The following is a 16677-nucleotide window of genomic DNA, read 5'->3' as shown; positions in this document are numbered from 1 at the left end:
ACCACCCTACATTCAGGGTGTCTTGGACAATGTCTGTACCAAATTTCAACTTTCTTGGTAGTGTGGAATCATCTTAACCATTTTGCTGTATAATTTGAGTCTCCTGTTTTGAGAGAGAGATGTACCAAAATTCATGTACCAAATTTGGAGCCCTAATATTTGATGTATGCATAGTTTAAGGGATACCAATTACTTAAAACAAACAAACCTGACCACTTTAATGTTTTTAACTCGGTGGGAAGTATCCTAACAATTTTTATAGTCCTGTGAGTGAGGTCAGAAAATCTGTATACTGTACATAATAGGTCAAAATCTACAGAACTGCACAACCAGCTATGTGCACACCAGGAAACCTGCATTTGTATTTCTCAAAGTAGGTTTTTTAGCCTACTTTCCAGTAGGCTTATGAGATCACCCGGCATTGTGTGTGTGTGTCCTTCCATCCGTCTGTCCGTGTGTGTCCCCTATCAACTTTGCAACACCTGGACCAATATGAACCAAATCAGGTACTGTTGTAGGGACACACAAGGACACCTCAGTGACATAGTTTCTGATGATGTCATCCATCTCGATTCAGTGATGCGTAAACATTTGAGGCGCAAGTGCACTAACTTGTGGACAGTCTAACTGATTTGAACTAAATTTGCTACAGCTGTATGGACACTTAGGGATGTCCCAATGGTGTAGTTTGTGATGATGTCATCCACCCCAATCCAAGATGGTGGATGTGTGAACTTTTGAGACGCAAGTGCACTAAACTGAGGACTGTCTAACTAATTTGAACCAAATGTGGTACAGTTGTAGTGAGTGACACACAGGGACTCAATGGTGTAGCTTGTAATGATGTCATCCACTCCAGTCCAAAATGGTGGATGCATGAACATTTGGGGTGCGAGAGATCTAACTTGTGGACCTTGATTTGAAGCAAATTTTGTCCAGTTGTAGAGACAGTGATAGGAAAGTAGGCGGATTAGTTCTTACTAGAACAACTTATTTAAAATGGGTGAAAGTTCCCTTATATTCACACCTCCCAGAAAAGACTTTATTGAAGAAGGATGTAATGGGGGTGGGCTGTAGCTCAGTGGTAGAGCATTTGCTTTGCATGCAGAAGGTCCCAAAGTCAACTACTGGCATCCCCAGGTAGGGCTAGGAAAGACTCCTGCCTAATACCTTGTAGAGCCACTGCCTGTCAGTGTAGGTAGACAGCACTGAGCTAGATGGACCAGTGATCTGACTCTGTATAAGGTGACATCCTATGTAATTATTAAACCCAAGTTGTTGTTGTTATTGTTATTATTATTATTATTTATTTGATTTCTATACCGCCCTTCCAAAAATGGCTCAGGGTGGTTTACACAGAGAAATAATAAATAAGTAAGATGGATCCCTGTCCCCAAAGGGCTCACAATCTAAAAAGAAACATAAGATAGACACCAGCAACAGTCACTGGAGGTACTGTGCTGGGGGCGGTTAGGGCCAGTTACTCTCCCCCTGCACAATAAAGAGAATCACCACATTGAAAAGGTGCCTCTTTGCCAAGTTAGCAGGGGTTAGTTCATATAATTCATATTCATAAGTTCATATAATTTATATGCAAGTAAATTAAACTTGCACCCTGCAAGTATAGATCCTTGTTTTTGCTTCTAGAAGTTTAATTCCAAGCCCAAAAAGACAATGGAACTTTCATACCCCAACATTCTGCCTCCTGTGGCTTCCTGTGTGCTGGAATGGTGGTCTCTGTTATGAGGTAAACTTCATATCCCAAGTTGCAACTCTTTGGTGCAAAAATACTACATTTTGAGAATTTGTTAATCAGCATGTCTTAGTCTAGGAGCATATCAGTCTTTATGGGTAGTCCCCTGTTCTAAGGAGAGATAGATATCCTATTTTCAGATTTTTCTAATATGGTAATAAGTGGCTGACATCCAAGTCAATGCTGTACCACAGTACCAGAGTGTTCTGATGTGTGTCTGTGTGGTGGGGTCCAGCAGTCTCTTCCTTTGCTCTGAAGCTGGTTCTGCCTCATGCAGCTATATCTCAGAGGGTTGGGAGACCCTTGGGGACATAGTTTTGGGTGGCACAAGCACTGTAGAGGGAAGAGGGGAAGGCAAATATGGAGGGTGAATGCGGGGGGGGGGGGCTTTGCACAATGGAAACCATGGCACATCAGTGCAGAGTTAATGTGGATGTTAGCCAGTATCTCCTGCACTACATACCAAACTTCAGGGCTCAAGCTTGTCAAAAAGCTCTTAAGATGTTTAATACTGCCATGAGTTAGTCAGTGAGGCCCAAGCAACCATCCATATAAAATGTAAGAGTAAATTTTAAGTGTTTTGCTCAGGTAGCTAATGTAATTTTTCTTTGTAGGTTATTGCACTTAAGAATGAACATTGAAGATAAGCTGGGAGGATTGTTTCTTAAATGTGGTAGCATAGAGCAAATGCAGTCATCCAGGAATATGGTTGGAATGGGTGCTGCATCTGACCAGTCAGCCGTTTCTGGAGAACGGCAAGAAGCAGTGCTTCAAGACCGGGCTATGGCACACCAAGAAATCCTTTCTGCGGATGAAGTGTTGCAAGAAAGTGAGCTTCGACAACAAGAAATGATCCCTCATGATGAACTCATGGTCCACGAAGAGACAGTGAAAAATGATGATGAGATGGAGGCACAAGACAGACTTCCTCAAGGACTTCAGTATGCAGTTAATGTCCCTGTAAGCATTTTTTTTTAAAAGCAGGTTTTACACATAGAGTTGAGGAAATTCTATCCTCATGTTCTGGGTTTTTTTAATGGTATGAAAACCAAAATAAAGGTTTCTTGTTATTTTAGGAAGCATAATTGGAGCTTGTTTAGACAAAAACCTACAAGTTGCTTAGCTTTATTTTTTTCCTGATGTTGCTTACATGATTAAGGAGTTCATCAGAGGCTGGTTCAAACTATAAACTAGGAATAGAGCCTATGGAAAAAAGTAGTAGCTCATAGCCATCTTATTGCTTCTTCTGTAAACAATGATAGGTGTCGTTTTTAGTAGTGGAGGGGGGAAGTTATGTGAAAATAAGGACTGATTTAAGATAACACCATGAACCAACCTTTCTAATCTTTGGCATTTCTGATGCTGTAACAAACCATTGGTTAGTGAGTAAGGTGTTGTCAGGCCTTAGTAGATATTCTGTACTTTTACAATGTATAACTTAGGTAGGCATTTTTTATTTTGAGCTCCTGAATAGTGAACATCTGATAAGTGCTTTAAAACATTGCTGTTGCTATATTAATAGAAATAGTGTGGTATTGAGTATGTGTGCTTCTAACACAATTTATTATTGGCATTAATGTGCAAATTTAAAAGTAGTGTTAATTCTCTGTGTTAATTCTGTATATGTGAGAAATGTCTTCTTGGACTACAAATGAGTTAAAATACTGTTCATATTGACAATGCTTTGTTGTAGAGGATGATGGGAATTCAGAAGAGGTTGAAATGCTTTTCAGCTAGTAACATCAGAATGATATCTTACTCCTACCATCACTTTTTTGCCCCAGAGTCTTATCTTTGAAGTTCCAGTTGACAAATGTATTGGAAAAATAGATGTGACAACTGCAGCACCTCTGTGTGCTTAAATGTAGACCTGTTCCAACCATGCAGATAAAGGGAGTGGGGTGGGGGCCAGTTTTAATGGCTAGAGAATAATAACAACTAGCTGACCCCACACAGAGCATCTGTGCACTCTTTGGGGCCAGCGGTTACCTCTTCCCCCCGACCTTCTGCCCCAGTCTCCGCTTCCGGGCCCAGCCGCCTCTCCTCCCCACTGCCACTTCTGCCCCCCCTTCTTTCCCCCCTCCTGGGCCTTGCCTCCGCGTCTGGGCTGGGCCCACCACCACCTCTGGCCTCCGCCACGGCAGCAACCAATCCTTCTAGGTGTGCCTCAGCCAATCAGGCACGTCCGCCACCCAGCCAATCAGCTGGACGCTGGGACGCACATTCCAAGGCACACCCAGGAGAATTATATATAGATAGATAACTAATCTATATATATAATTCTCCTGGGTGTGCCCAGGAGAAATGCGTCCCGGCAGCCCAGCTGATTGGCTGGGCTGCAGGGGGTGCCTAATAGGCTGGCAGCACACCCAGGAGAATTCGCTTGCTGGGCGGCTGCGGAGGCAAGGCGGCGGGCCCAGGGCCGCGGCGGCGGAGCCCAGCGAGGCGGTGGGCCCAGCAAGGTGGCGGCGGCCCCGGCCGTGAGGCGGGGCGAGGCAGTGGGCCCAGAGCGATGGCAGCAGGCCAGGCCGTGGTGGCGGGGCCCAGCGAGCGGCGGGGCAAGGCGGCGGGGCCCAGCGAGGCAGCGGGGCCGGGCCCGGCCGCAGAAGCGAGGCGGCGGGACTGGCCGGGCCGCGGAGGCAAGGCGGCGGGCCTGATGGCGGCACTCTGGGGCCGGCATCGGCGGAGGCACTCTGGGGCCGGCCAGGCCCGCTGGCGGCGGCGGCCGCACTCTGCCCCGCCGGAGACGGGGGGCGGGAGGAGAGAGAGAGGTAGCCTGGCCTGGCCGGGCCCGGCCGCGGTAGCGAGGCGGCGGGACTGGCCGGGCCCGGCCGCGGAGGCGAGGTGGCGGGACTGGCCGGGCCCGGCCGCGGAGGCGAGGCGGCGGCAGCCGCACGGGTCAGCTAGTAATAGAGAAAGCTTGTGGCTTCTCTACTCTACTTTTCTCCTTGCCTGAACTCCAGTAACCTCAGCTAGGAGAAACATGCTTGGAGATTGGGGCTGATATCCTAACAAACTGAGGACACAGTAGGACTGCTCTTAGTGCAGCTGGAGGCTTCCCCACTTCCACAGTGCAAGTGGAGGGGGAGATTTTAGCTTAGGTTCTTCGTGGCCTCTGGAAGTGCTCTGTGCCTTCCAAAAACAGGTTCCTGAGGACTGCACAACCCTCAGGGACATATTTTTGAAAAGCACATAGCACTTCCAGAAGCAGAGAAGATACGTAAAAATCACACTTCCCCTGTGTTGCAGAAGCGGAAGAGCCTCCTGTTGCAAGGATGCAGCCTCTCATTGTGTTTCTGGTTCATTAGGATGTTAACTAGGGGCTTTAGGGAGCTAAACTGGGAGAGTTGGCTGTTAGATTGAACAGCTTTAACAGGCAAATGGGGTTGTAGATGAGAAGTGCAGAACCCTCTCCCATCTTCTGTTTAGGTCCCTAAAGCCCCTTTCCTGAAGCATGTTTATCCAGGTCACTTGAGTTCAGCTGAACAGACCAGCTCTTGGGAAGAAAAACTACACATTGATAAACCACAAGTGTGCCCCTTTCATTGTTAAAATTAGATCCCCACCCAACCTCCTGTTGTTACATGAATGGGTCAATTCTGTTTTTAAACACAGAGAACTGTGCTGCCATGTCTATGTTGGCCTTTTAACATGAGTTTGAAATTATTGGTAGCTGTTTCCTCCAGTGGCAATAGAGGGTTTTGATTTAGAGCAAGAAAACTGATTATATAACCGTGGTTGTCCTTGAATTAGTCACTCATTCCCAGACTCAGTTCCCATTGTAAAATGGAAATAGTAGAAGACAAGTTTGAATGAATGAGGAAATTTCTGTTTTAAATGTATAAATATATATGATATGTGATCCTGATAGTGGGAGCATCTATATTTGAGGGTTTGAAATGAGGCAACTATAGATAGGAAATTTATAGATCCTGCCCCAAACAGTATAACAAAAAGATGATTACATAGGTCTAAATTACTGCCATAGTTTTAAAAGCTTTTCAAAATGTGTCTTATGTATGAATAATATGTTATCTGATAACCAGCACTTGCTATTTTAGCAGATCAGTGTGAAACAAGAGATTACCTTTCCTGATGTTGCAGAGCAGCAGAAAAGGGACAAAAAGCTCATACGAGAAGGGTTAGATATGCAAAAGAAGAAGAAAAGGAAACAGCGTTCACCAGCAAAGGTAAGACAGTGAATTAAACCCCTAAAGACAACCTGGTGAATTGCCATGCTCTTGTAAATGGAAATAAAAGTGTTGGAATATATAGATTCCATCACCTAGCTGTTAATCTCCAAGCATAGCCAAAAGATGTTAATAATGTGTTTCCCTGAATTTCTTTTTACAAGCATGAATATTTGCCATACTTTAACATCTGCCTCTCCAGGCAGCTCCTTCTCCAAATACTCTCTTTTTAAAAAAAACCGAGTGTGTCGTTTCAGGGACCACTTGTCAATTACTAAGACTGCATTAGATGAAAAATAACATGGCTTTGTAGGTGTTACAATATAGTAATTAAATAACATTATGGTATTGAACAGCTATTCAAACTGAGCATTAGTGCTGAAATTAATTATTGCATACATCTGAAATTAAGCAGTTGCCTTACATTCACAGGAATCTAATTTGAAATGAACCATGTTAATCTGAAATTCAGTTTTTCCCCTGTCTGGAGATCATCATAATGGGATCAGGCACAGAGCATGCTCAAGACAGACCGGATATTCAACGAAGCAGTTCCTCCCACCATCTGGTGCCTTCCCCAGTTCCGGTCTGTCTTGCTCAAGGCTGGTCGTATTTGGATTTGCTCTGACCTGATTCTTCTCTCCTTCCCCCCTAGCTTGACTCTTATGTTTGTTTCCCTTTGTGCAAGGGTGGGAAGGAGCTGCCTTAGGTTTTTCCTTCGTTTTTCTTCAGCAAACTACTCAAATTAGCTTTTTATTTTTTCTATTTGGCTGTTTGGCCTTTTCTTTGTTTTTTACCGTTTACTTTAGTTTTCGGCTGCGTTCTAAGGCTTGGCAATGGAAGTAGCTCATGCAGAGGAGCTCCTTCATGGCTCCTTATCGGAAAGTGCTCTGGCTCCCGATCTTTCAGCTCTCCCTCCGCCGCCCTCCTTGGGCACTCCAGCTACTTCGGGGACGGCCAACCCCGCTCTGGTGGCGCCCCCCCCCACTGCAAACCGAGCAAGGAAAATGGCGCGAAGCCTGTAAAGCCAAAAAAACTTGCCGATTCAGTGCGGCTTAGCGAGCGCTTTGCTCATTCAAGCGGTTTGCAAGCGCTCCCGCCACAACAAAGAACACAAAGCCAAGCGGATTAAGAACGATCCTCGCCGTTCTGGTGAGTCAGTTTCACTTAGCACCTCACCCGTGCTCTTTGGGGGGGGGTGGTCCAGTGCCTCCCCTTCATCCCCCTGCCCCATCCGTCTCTTGCACGGGGGAGAAGGCTCCCCTCCCGGTCATTGAGGAGCCCGTCGAGCCCGCTCTGCCTTCAGCTCCTCCTTAAGCGCCTCTGCCCCTGGCAGCTCTAACAGGTACTGCCTCAGGACCTTCCCCTTCCCTGCTCCCAGCAGACGTGGCTAGCTGGCTCAAGTCCTTCTTCATCTGCCTTTGATTCCAGCGTCTCAAGGGAGTTCAGGGCCAGTTCTCTCTGCTCCTGCTCAACCACCCTCTGTCCCTGCCGGTCCTTCCCACAACCTGCGCAGATGCCTTTCCTCCTCTTCCCCGGCTTCCAGCCCACGTAGGGATGCCATTCCTATTACTGAGAGGGGTCGATTTGCGCCTAAACTGCCCGCGCCTAGACGTAAGAGACATTGGTCTCCTTCTTCTTCTTCGGAGTCTGATATGGGGCCCATTCCACCCAAGAGCCCCAGTGGAGGTGGTGACCAGCCGTTCTCAGTGGCACCTGGCCCCCTTTCTATTCCCACGCTCCCTCCCCCCATCCCAATTCCCTCACATAATCCGCCTGGGAACCCTGATTTAGTAATCCCTACTCACCCAGATGGGGAATCTGAAAAAGAGGAGGGCGAGCTCTCTGAGGAAGAGGCGACCCCTGCACCTGCGGTATCTGTTCGCCTTTTTTCCTCTCAAGATTTTGATGTTATTCTTTCTAAGGCTAAAAGAGCCATTAAAGACGTTTCTTCAGCAGATGTGGTCCCACCCTCTGAGTTTGACCAGGAGGTATTCCCCTCTTCCTTGGGGGCGGGGTCTTCGGTTCCCTTTCCCACCCTGTTTAAGCAAGTGATGTTGGCGGAATGGCAAAATCCTGCTTCATGTAGACCTATTGGATCACTGCCTTGGAAGCATTATACCTTATCAGCAGAGATTTCGGCCCTACTGACCACTCCCCGGGTGGACCCTCCCGTGGTCCAGATGGTGTCTGGCTCTTTGCTCAACACGGAGAGTCAGGAACAGCTTAAATCTACAGAAGACAAAAAGAATGATGCCTTATTTAAAAAGTCTCATGAGGCGGCGGCCACCGTAATTAAAGCAGCCACAGCCAACTCTATCTTTGTCAGGGCATCCATTCTTTGGTCTAAGCAGCTCGCTGCCCTGGTTCCCCCCAGCCACACACAACTGCGTCAGGGCCTTAACAAACTGGCTAAAGCAGCGGCTTTCATGGCGGATTCTAGTTTAGATTGCGTTCAGTACGCCTCTCGATCCCTAGCAACAGGAGTGGCCTTGCGCCGTTCCTAATGGCTCAAGGGCTGGCAGGTCGATTCCAAGTCTAAAATGGCTTTGCAAGCCTCTCCCTTTTCGGGTACTAATCTCTTTGGTCCCCCTCTAGAGCTCATTCTGATCGATTCCAAGGACCAGAAGAAAGTGATGCCTACCACTAAACGGGATTTCCGCAGACCTCATGGTGGCCAGAACTCCTTTCATAACTACAGACAGACACAGTTCCAGCCCACTTTTTGCTCAGGACACTATAAACAACCCTCTTTCAGAGGATTTAACAGGCCCCAGTGGCATCCCAGGGGCAGAGGCTTTCCCAGACATCAAGGTGGCAAGGCCTCCAACCCCTCCAACCAATATCGTAAGAGACAATGACTACATGGCAATCGGGGGCAGGCTGCAATCTTTCACCCTCACCTGGCAGTCCACCACCCAAGACCAGTGGGTACTCAATGCAGTGTCCAAGGGCTATGCTATAGATCTTATCCGTTCTCCTCGAGACTCCTTCTTGGCTACCTTGCGATCCAGACGTCCCGAGAAACATCGCCTGATGCTTCAGGCGATTCGTCATCTTCACACGGTCTGAGCGATCGAGCCAGTACACTACACAGAAGAATGTTCCGGTGTCTACTCGCTTCTCTTTCTAGTCCCCAAAAAGGACGGATCCTGGAGGGCGGTGCTGAATCTACGGCGACTCAACCGTTTCGTAAAGAAGTGGAAGTTCCGCATGGAGTCTCTTCAGGCCATCAAACAGGCCATTCTTCCTCGGGATTTCCTGGCATCCTTGGATCTCTCGGAGGCCTACCTTCATGTTCCAATCCTCCAGGAACACAGATGCTTCCTCCGGTTCGCTTACGATGGTCTCCATTACCAATATCGTGCCCTCCCATTCGGCCTGTCGTCGGCCCCTCGGGTCTTCACGAAAATAATGGCAGCCATCGCAGCTCATCTGCGCCTTCAAGGGGTCTGCATCCATCCGTATATGGACGACCTGCTCATCCGGGTACCGTCGTTTCAGACCGCCACTCTTCACGTTCAGACCACCCTGGACTGTCTCGGGGACCACGGCTTTGTGGTGAATCTAGCCAAGAGCCACTTATTTCCCTCTCAGACCCTCCAGCACCTCGGAGCGGTATTTCATACTATTCCGGCCCTGGTCACTCTTCCGGAAGACAGGAGACACAAGCTCTCCTCCATCCTTCTTCCCCTCCTCCAGGTGGAATCGGCGGACCTAATGCTCCTGGCTCAGATCCTGGGGTTAATGACAGCAACAATGGACTGTGTTCCTTGTGCCAGATGGCACTCCAGACCCCTGCAATGGCTGCTCCTGCCTCATCAAGACCTGTGCGCGTGTCCGAGTACCCCTTCCCCGCAAAGTCCGACTCTCCTTCCAGTGGTGGCTTTCTCTTGCTCTAAAAAAGGGCCTGACCTTCACAGAACCCAGCAGGACCTTGATTACCTCAGATGCCAGCCGCACAGGATGGGGAGCGATTTGCGAGGGTTACTTCACCCAAGGATCCTGGACCACAGTAGAGAGCTCCTGGAGCATCAACCGCCTGGAACTTCGGGCCGCCAGGCTAGCCCTTCTGGCCTTCCAGGAACTGATCCGGGGCGCACACGTTCTACTCAGGATGGACAATACTACTACTATGGCTCATGTGAACCGCCAGGGGGGCACCAGATCCAAGGGACTAATGAAGGAAGCAGACCTCCTCTTCGAGTGGGCAGAAAGAAACATTCTTTCCATCAGAGCAGTTCACCTGAGCGGAGTGCACAACACGCAGGCGGACTGGCTGAGTCGTCAGTCAGTCGATCCATCCGAGTGAATGCTAAACCCTCAGGTCTTCCGCCAAGTCACGCGACGCATGGGTACTCCTCTGATCGACCTGTTTGCGTCTCCTCTCAACTCTCATCTTCCCAAGTTCTTTTCAAGGTTCCACTCCCCATCCGCCCTGGGCACGGACGCCCTGACGAGTCCCTGGCCGGAGGGGCTTCTTTATGCCTTTCCTCCCATCCCGATATTAGGCCAGGTGGTCAGGAAGATAGCAATAGCAATAGCACTTACATTTATATACCGCTCTATAGCCGGAGCTCTCTAAGTGGTTTACAATGATTTTAGCATATTGCCCCCAACATTCTGGGTACTCATTTTACCGACCTCGGAAGGATGGAAGGCTGAGTCAACCTTGAGCCCCTGGTCAGGATCAAACTTGTAACCTTCTGGTTACAGGGCGGCAGTTTTACCACTGCGCCACCAGGGGCTTTACATTTTAGCTGAAGAATTTCAGTGTTGTGCCCATAGTGAGCTGAAAACAATCATTTGCAAATTTTGCTCCATTTTAGAATTATTCCTGTTTTATTCCTGAATTCTTCTCCAATTAGTATGCAGCACTAATTAGAAGCTATTATTATTATTATTATTATTATTATTACATTTATATCCCGCTCTTCCTCCAAGGATCCCAGAGCGGTGTACTACATACTTGAGTTTCTCTTTCACAACAACCCTGTGAAGTAGGTTAGGCTGAGAGAGAAGTTGTATCATTCATTCTTTGAGAATGATGAGATAACCTTCTCCCTTCCTTTTTTAGCCTACTTTCCAGTAGGCGTATTAGATCACCTGGCATTCCGTGTGTGTGTGTCCGTGTGTCCCTATCAACTTTGCAATGCCTGGATCAATATGAACATGTGGACTTTCTAACTAATTTGAACCTAATTTGGTATAATTGTAGTGAGTAACACACAGGGACACCTGAGTGTCCCTCAGTGGCTTAGTGTGTGATATGTCATCCATCCTGATTCAAGATGGTGGACATGTAAATGTTTATGGCACAAGTGGGCTAACTTGCGAACAGCCTAACCAATTTGAACCAAATTTGCTACAGCTGTAGGGACACATAGGGACACCCCAATGGCATATTTTGTGATGATGTAATACACTCCGATTCAAGATTGTGGACATGTAAACGTTTGAGGCGCACTTGGGCTAATTTGTGGGCCACCTAACCGATTTGAACCAAATTTGGTACGCTTGTAGTGAATGACACATAGGGACACCTCAATAGTGTAGTTTGTAATGATGTCATCCACCCCAGTCCATGATGGTGGATGCATTCCCCCCAACAAAGGTTTTCCTCCCACCAATTGGCTCCCCCCCCCAAGATTTTAAACCCTTTCTAATGCTGTTTTATATATGGACTCTCTTAGAAGAGGACTAGCACTTTGTATTTTGTCTGGTAACCTATTGGCTGCCAGTGTAGCTCCATCAGTAAAGGAGTAACGTGGTCTCTCCAAGATGACCCAGAGAGCAACCTGGCTGCCGCAGTCTGAACCAGCTGAAGTTTCTGGACTACGTACAAAGGCAGCCCCACATAGAGTGCATTACAGAAGTCAAGTCTGGAGGTTACCAACAGATGTACCACTGTTTTGAGGTCATTGATCTCGAGAAATGGGCACAGCTGGTGTATCAGCTGGAGCTGATAGAAAGCACCTCTGGCCACCGCCTCAGCCTGAGAAACCAGGGAGAGGCGGGAATCCAGAAGTACTCCTAGACTGCAAACCTGTTCCTTTTGGGGAAGTGTGACCCAATCTAGAACAGGCAGATCAAAATCATCTCTAGAGTTCTGACCTGGCACAATAAGTACCTCCGTCTTATCTGGATTCAGCTTCAGTTTATTCTCCTTCATCCAGCCCATTACTGCTTCCAGGCAGGCATTTAGGAAGGATATGCCAGCTCCTGAAGAAGTTGACATGGAGAAGTAGATCTGGGTGTCATCAGCATACTGGTAACACCTAGCTCCAAATCCCCTGATGATCTCTACCAGCAGTTTCATGTAGATGTTAAAAAGCATTGGAGAAAGTATGGAGCCTTGAGGGACACCATACTTAAGCTCAGATTTCAAAGAGCAACAATCTCCAATCGGCACCATTTGGAATCTATCCGAGAGGTAGGAGCGGAACCACTGTAAAACAGTGCCTCCCACCCCCAACACCCTCAGATGTTCCAGAAGAATACTATGGTCGATAGTATCAAAAGCCACCGAGAGATCCAAAAGGACCAACAGAGTCACACTTCCTCTGTCAATTCCCAATTGGAGATAATCCATCAGGCCGACCACGGCAGTTTCCACCCCATAGTCCTCCCCAAAACCAGTTTGAAATGGGTCTAGACCAGGCATCCCCAAACTGCGGCCCTCCAGATATTGCTGAACTACAATTCCCAGCATCCCTAGACACAATTTTTTGTGGCTGGGTATGCTGGAAGTTGTAGTTCAGCAACATCTGGAGGGCCGCAGTTTGGGGATGCCTGGTCTAGACAAACAGTTTCCTCCAAGACTGCCTGGAGCTGAGAGGCCACCACCCTCTCAATTACTTTGCCCAGCCATTGGAGGTTGGAAACAGGCCTATAATTGCTCAACTCTGAGGGATCTAATGCAGGCTTCTTTAGAAGAGGTCTAATGATTGTCTCCTTAAGACAAGGAGGCATCCTGCCCTCCCTCAGAGAAGCATTTTTTATTTCCATCAGGCTGTTTACAACAGCCTCCCTGCTAGATAGAATAAGCCATGTTGGACAAAGGTCAGGAGAACAAGTGGTAGGCCTCACTGCTCCAAGCAGCTTGTCTACATCATCAGGAGTCACAAATTGAAATTGATCCAGTCAAATCACATAAGAGGAGTTGTTGAGCACCTCCAGTTTAGACATCAAATTAACTGTGGAGTCTCCATCTAGGTCGGCCCGAATCCGAGAGATTTTGTCTGTGAAAAACTCTTTTAACACATCACAGCGGGTAACTGATGACTCCAAATTCTGGTTCAAGGGAGGGGGAGCAGATACTAGTCCCCTCACAACCCTGAACAGTTCCGCTGGATGTGAACCCGCAGAGGCAATACGGGCAGAAAAGAACCAGAAAAGTACCGAGAAAGCATGCACAGGATGGCGCTGTAAGGAAGTTTCCATCTGCTGTGTTGCTGCAGGATACCTGGCGGCCAGTAAAATAATCCGGCCCCCGGGCCTTATGTTGTGCAGGCCTGATGTAGAGGTATGAGGGCAAACACACTTTTATGAATACGCCCAAATATCCCAGAATACCAGGATCTCTCAAATATGTGTTGTTATTCCTGAATCTCCTTGATTTGAAGTAACTGAAAGCAAATATGTTGTCTTCCATGGCAACTAGATATCATCTGCAGGGCCAACCTTGAAAAGATTTCCTCACACTTTAACTATGCTCCAAAGAACTGCGTGATTAATCCTGTGTTCCCAGGGGGAATACAGGCTTGTGTTTGTTGAACAGGAGTTCCCTGTGCCATTTGGCAAACTGCTTTTGAAACTGAGGGGCTTTCAAAGGACATTTGTGATAGGGTTGGTCTGCAGGTTAAAAAAATTGAAATCCTAAAGCCCTTGAATGCACTTATGAGTAGCTATGTGGATGCTGGTCTTCATTTAATGTTCTAAACAGGTTTATTAAAAGTTTCAACATACTAAAATGTAAAACATGAATTAAACATGGTATCAAACATTGTTACATTTTGTTAAGACTGAAACAGCTTATCAGCTCAATGAACTCTGATACAGAAGTAATAAAGTACACATTTATCTTTTTACAAATACCAAGTAAGCTACCAATCATATTTCAGTCTTTTAGCAATAAACAGAACTCATGAGCTTGTCTATATTTTGTTATATATGTGGTGTTCATTTTGGTGCCTGTTCCTTTCCAGGCCTAGTTGAGTATAATAAAGATTCAGCACAGGAGAAAAACTCATATTGGGAAGGTGATTTTTTAGTCGCTTTATAGTACAACTATTTGGATAGATGGTGACTTGGTTTTGGGATAAAACAAAAATCATGGTTTACTTAGCTAAACCCTGGTTCTTGTTATGTCTGAATCCAAGCTGTCCACAAACCATGATTTGCTGATTCCAAACAAACTAGCATCTCTAGTTGTGATTTGAAGTTGGTTTGCAAGCTATAGTGGGACTAGTTCAGACGTTGGACGGAACGACAGCTAAAGCCTGGTTCTGTGTGATATCCCTGATCCTCAGCAGCGTACCCCTTCAACTCTGCCCATACAGAGGCTATTCACATATGTGTGCACAACCGGGCTAAGGTAGCCCAGCCTGGTTTTGCATGTTCGTGTGAACCTTCGGGATTGGGCCCAATCCTGGTGGCACCACAGCAGCAAACCCATCTAAGAAACCCCCCTTCAAAACGAGGTTAGGAGAGCCTAACCTCATTTTTAAAATTGTTCAGCTGCGGCTGCCAGACTTCGGGGAGGGGAGGGGGGATCCCCATGATGCACTGCACACTTATATGGTGCATTGTGGTATTTCCAGGGGTCGGACAACACATCCTGGCCCCCAACCCTCCCCGCTGCCTGGGCGTGTGGGGAATTGTCTGGGCATGTGGGGAGCGCACTCAGCTCAGGAGGAGTGGTAATCTGTGGGGAAGGTAAGTCTAAGCCACCTTCCCCCGTAGCCTGCTCTGGAGCCCTTTTCACAAGTCATGAGAAAGGGCTCAATATGTCATTTTAGTTAAGGTTACAATAAACCAAGATCGGTTGCAACATGACCACTGGTAGGTAAGGCCCATCATTGACCTGGCAAAGTCATTTTGTATAGATTACACTGCTAGGAAAGTTCAAGAAATGAAGCCCAGGAGGCCCTCTAATATCGTGGGGGCCACATTCACGGAAACCACAATATTGGAGAGCTTGACCTAACCCTCCAAAATGGGGTTAGGTTCCTTAACTAAACAATCCACTCTTATGGCGATTGCGGATGGAGCAGCCTACATGGGGAGAATGACTATTTACGTCGTAAACCTCCCTGCTGAGAAGTGCGGGCGGGGGAAGTGTAAAGTTTAAACATGCTCTCCCCACTTCTCAGCTGATGTGCAGGAAGGATTAAGGAAGCAGCACAAGAGGCAAGAGTGGAAGGAGCATCCTACACCTCTTTCACTGCTTCGTTAAATCTCCCCTCTTGCCAGCTGAGGAGGGGAGAGTGGCTATTTAAACTGTATACCAGTTTAGTTAGGTGCGTTAGAAAACCATGAGAAACCAAAACTATTCCCCCTGCCCCATGATAACTAAATTGGTATACAGGAGGTGGCCTGCAAAGGGGTAAAACCACTATTCAAGGGCCACCTGTATGTCACAGAATCTTTTTAAAATATGCTTGCAAAAGGGAACTTAAAAGAACAGTTTAAAATTTGTAGGATTTCAACTGCTAACATTCATTTTATTGAATAATTACCATATGTAGTAAATTTGAATTTGAGAAAGGACAAATGATGTCATTTTGGAATTACTGATCTGATTGAGTGTTAATCAGTTGAGAACAACAACCGTTAAACTATGATGATTATATTCAGAATTTCTGCAAAAAAATGCAAAAAAAATTGTTTAAAGCTTTTCACTGAACATATTCCAGTGTTAAAAAATTAGTAAATTCAGCTAATTTCAGTGGCAGGATTGTGTAAGAAAAATTTGGTATCTAGAGGTCATTGGGAAGTATGACTTTATTTCATACAAACCAACAAATAGATTCTTCAAAATATAGAGTATAATAGATTTTATTATCTCTACTTTCCTGAAATAAACTATCTGTAATTCATTTCAAATCTTGGTTACAGGTCACAGTTTATTTAAATGAAGTAAATTAAAATAAACAGAGATCAGATGGTTTAGATGTCATGACTAACCTTGAGTTTGTTACCTAAATTGTAAGCAGATGCCCATGCGGGCAAGGGAGGAGGGGAATGTGCACTTCTGAGGCTTGGGGACGTTGTACAGCATCAGACTTTACCTGTAGTTTCATGTGACATCTGAATCAGCCAAGTTAGTGCTAACAGAGGTTTCACCATTGGTAAACCACAGTTAAAGCCTTTACTCTGTGTCAGGAGGCTGTTGCACCATGGGAATGCCCTTATGAGTAGATGGGAAACAAAAGCAGGCAAGCAGCTATAATTTATGTAATATTAATATTATGTAATATTAAACTAGTGATCTGGTAATCTGTAGTTATTATGTCTTGTAATGAGTAGTGTATGGGGCTGTGGTTATGATGTTATGTATGTTGTATTTTATAGAACTGTGTTGCTCTGTATGTTATTGCTTGTAAGCCGCCCTGAGTGCTATGGGTGTAGGGCAACATATAAATCTAAATGAATAAATGAATAAATAAATAAATACATATTTTTCTGTGTAAACCGCTTTGAGAACTTTGGTTGAAGAGCGGTATATACGTA

General features: G+C 46.4%; 1 protein-coding gene across 4 annotated transcripts in view; it reads left to right on the top strand.

Annotated features, from left to right (window-relative positions):
• Window positions 1–16677, top strand: part of ZNF148 (zinc finger protein 148) — a 70582-nt gene that overhangs the window by 30760 nt on the left and 23145 nt on the right. For 2 of the 4 annotated variants that reach the window (XM_053265390.1, XM_053265366.1), the window contains exons 2-4: window positions 1648–1747; window positions 2368–2713; window positions 5815–5943. In XM_053265390.1, the coding sequence (XP_053121365.1) occupies window positions 1728–1747; window positions 2368–2713; window positions 5815–5943 (495 nt within the window). In that variant the 5' untranslated portion in view covers window positions 1648–1727. The remainder of the gene's footprint in view (window positions 1–1647; window positions 1748–2367; window positions 2714–5814; window positions 5944–16677) is intronic. The other 2 variants (XM_053265376.1, XM_053265385.1) reach the window with 2 other exon arrangements.

This window comes from Hemicordylus capensis, chromosome 1, assembly GCF_027244095.1.
Source record: "Hemicordylus capensis ecotype Gifberg chromosome 1, rHemCap1.1.pri, whole genome shotgun sequence".
In the NCBI taxonomy this organism is placed as follows: Eukaryota; Metazoa; Chordata; class Lepidosauria; order Squamata; family Cordylidae; genus Hemicordylus; species Hemicordylus capensis.
The sequence above is the reverse complement of the archived record's forward strand: the minus strand, read 5'-3'. Positions and strand labels throughout refer to the sequence as shown.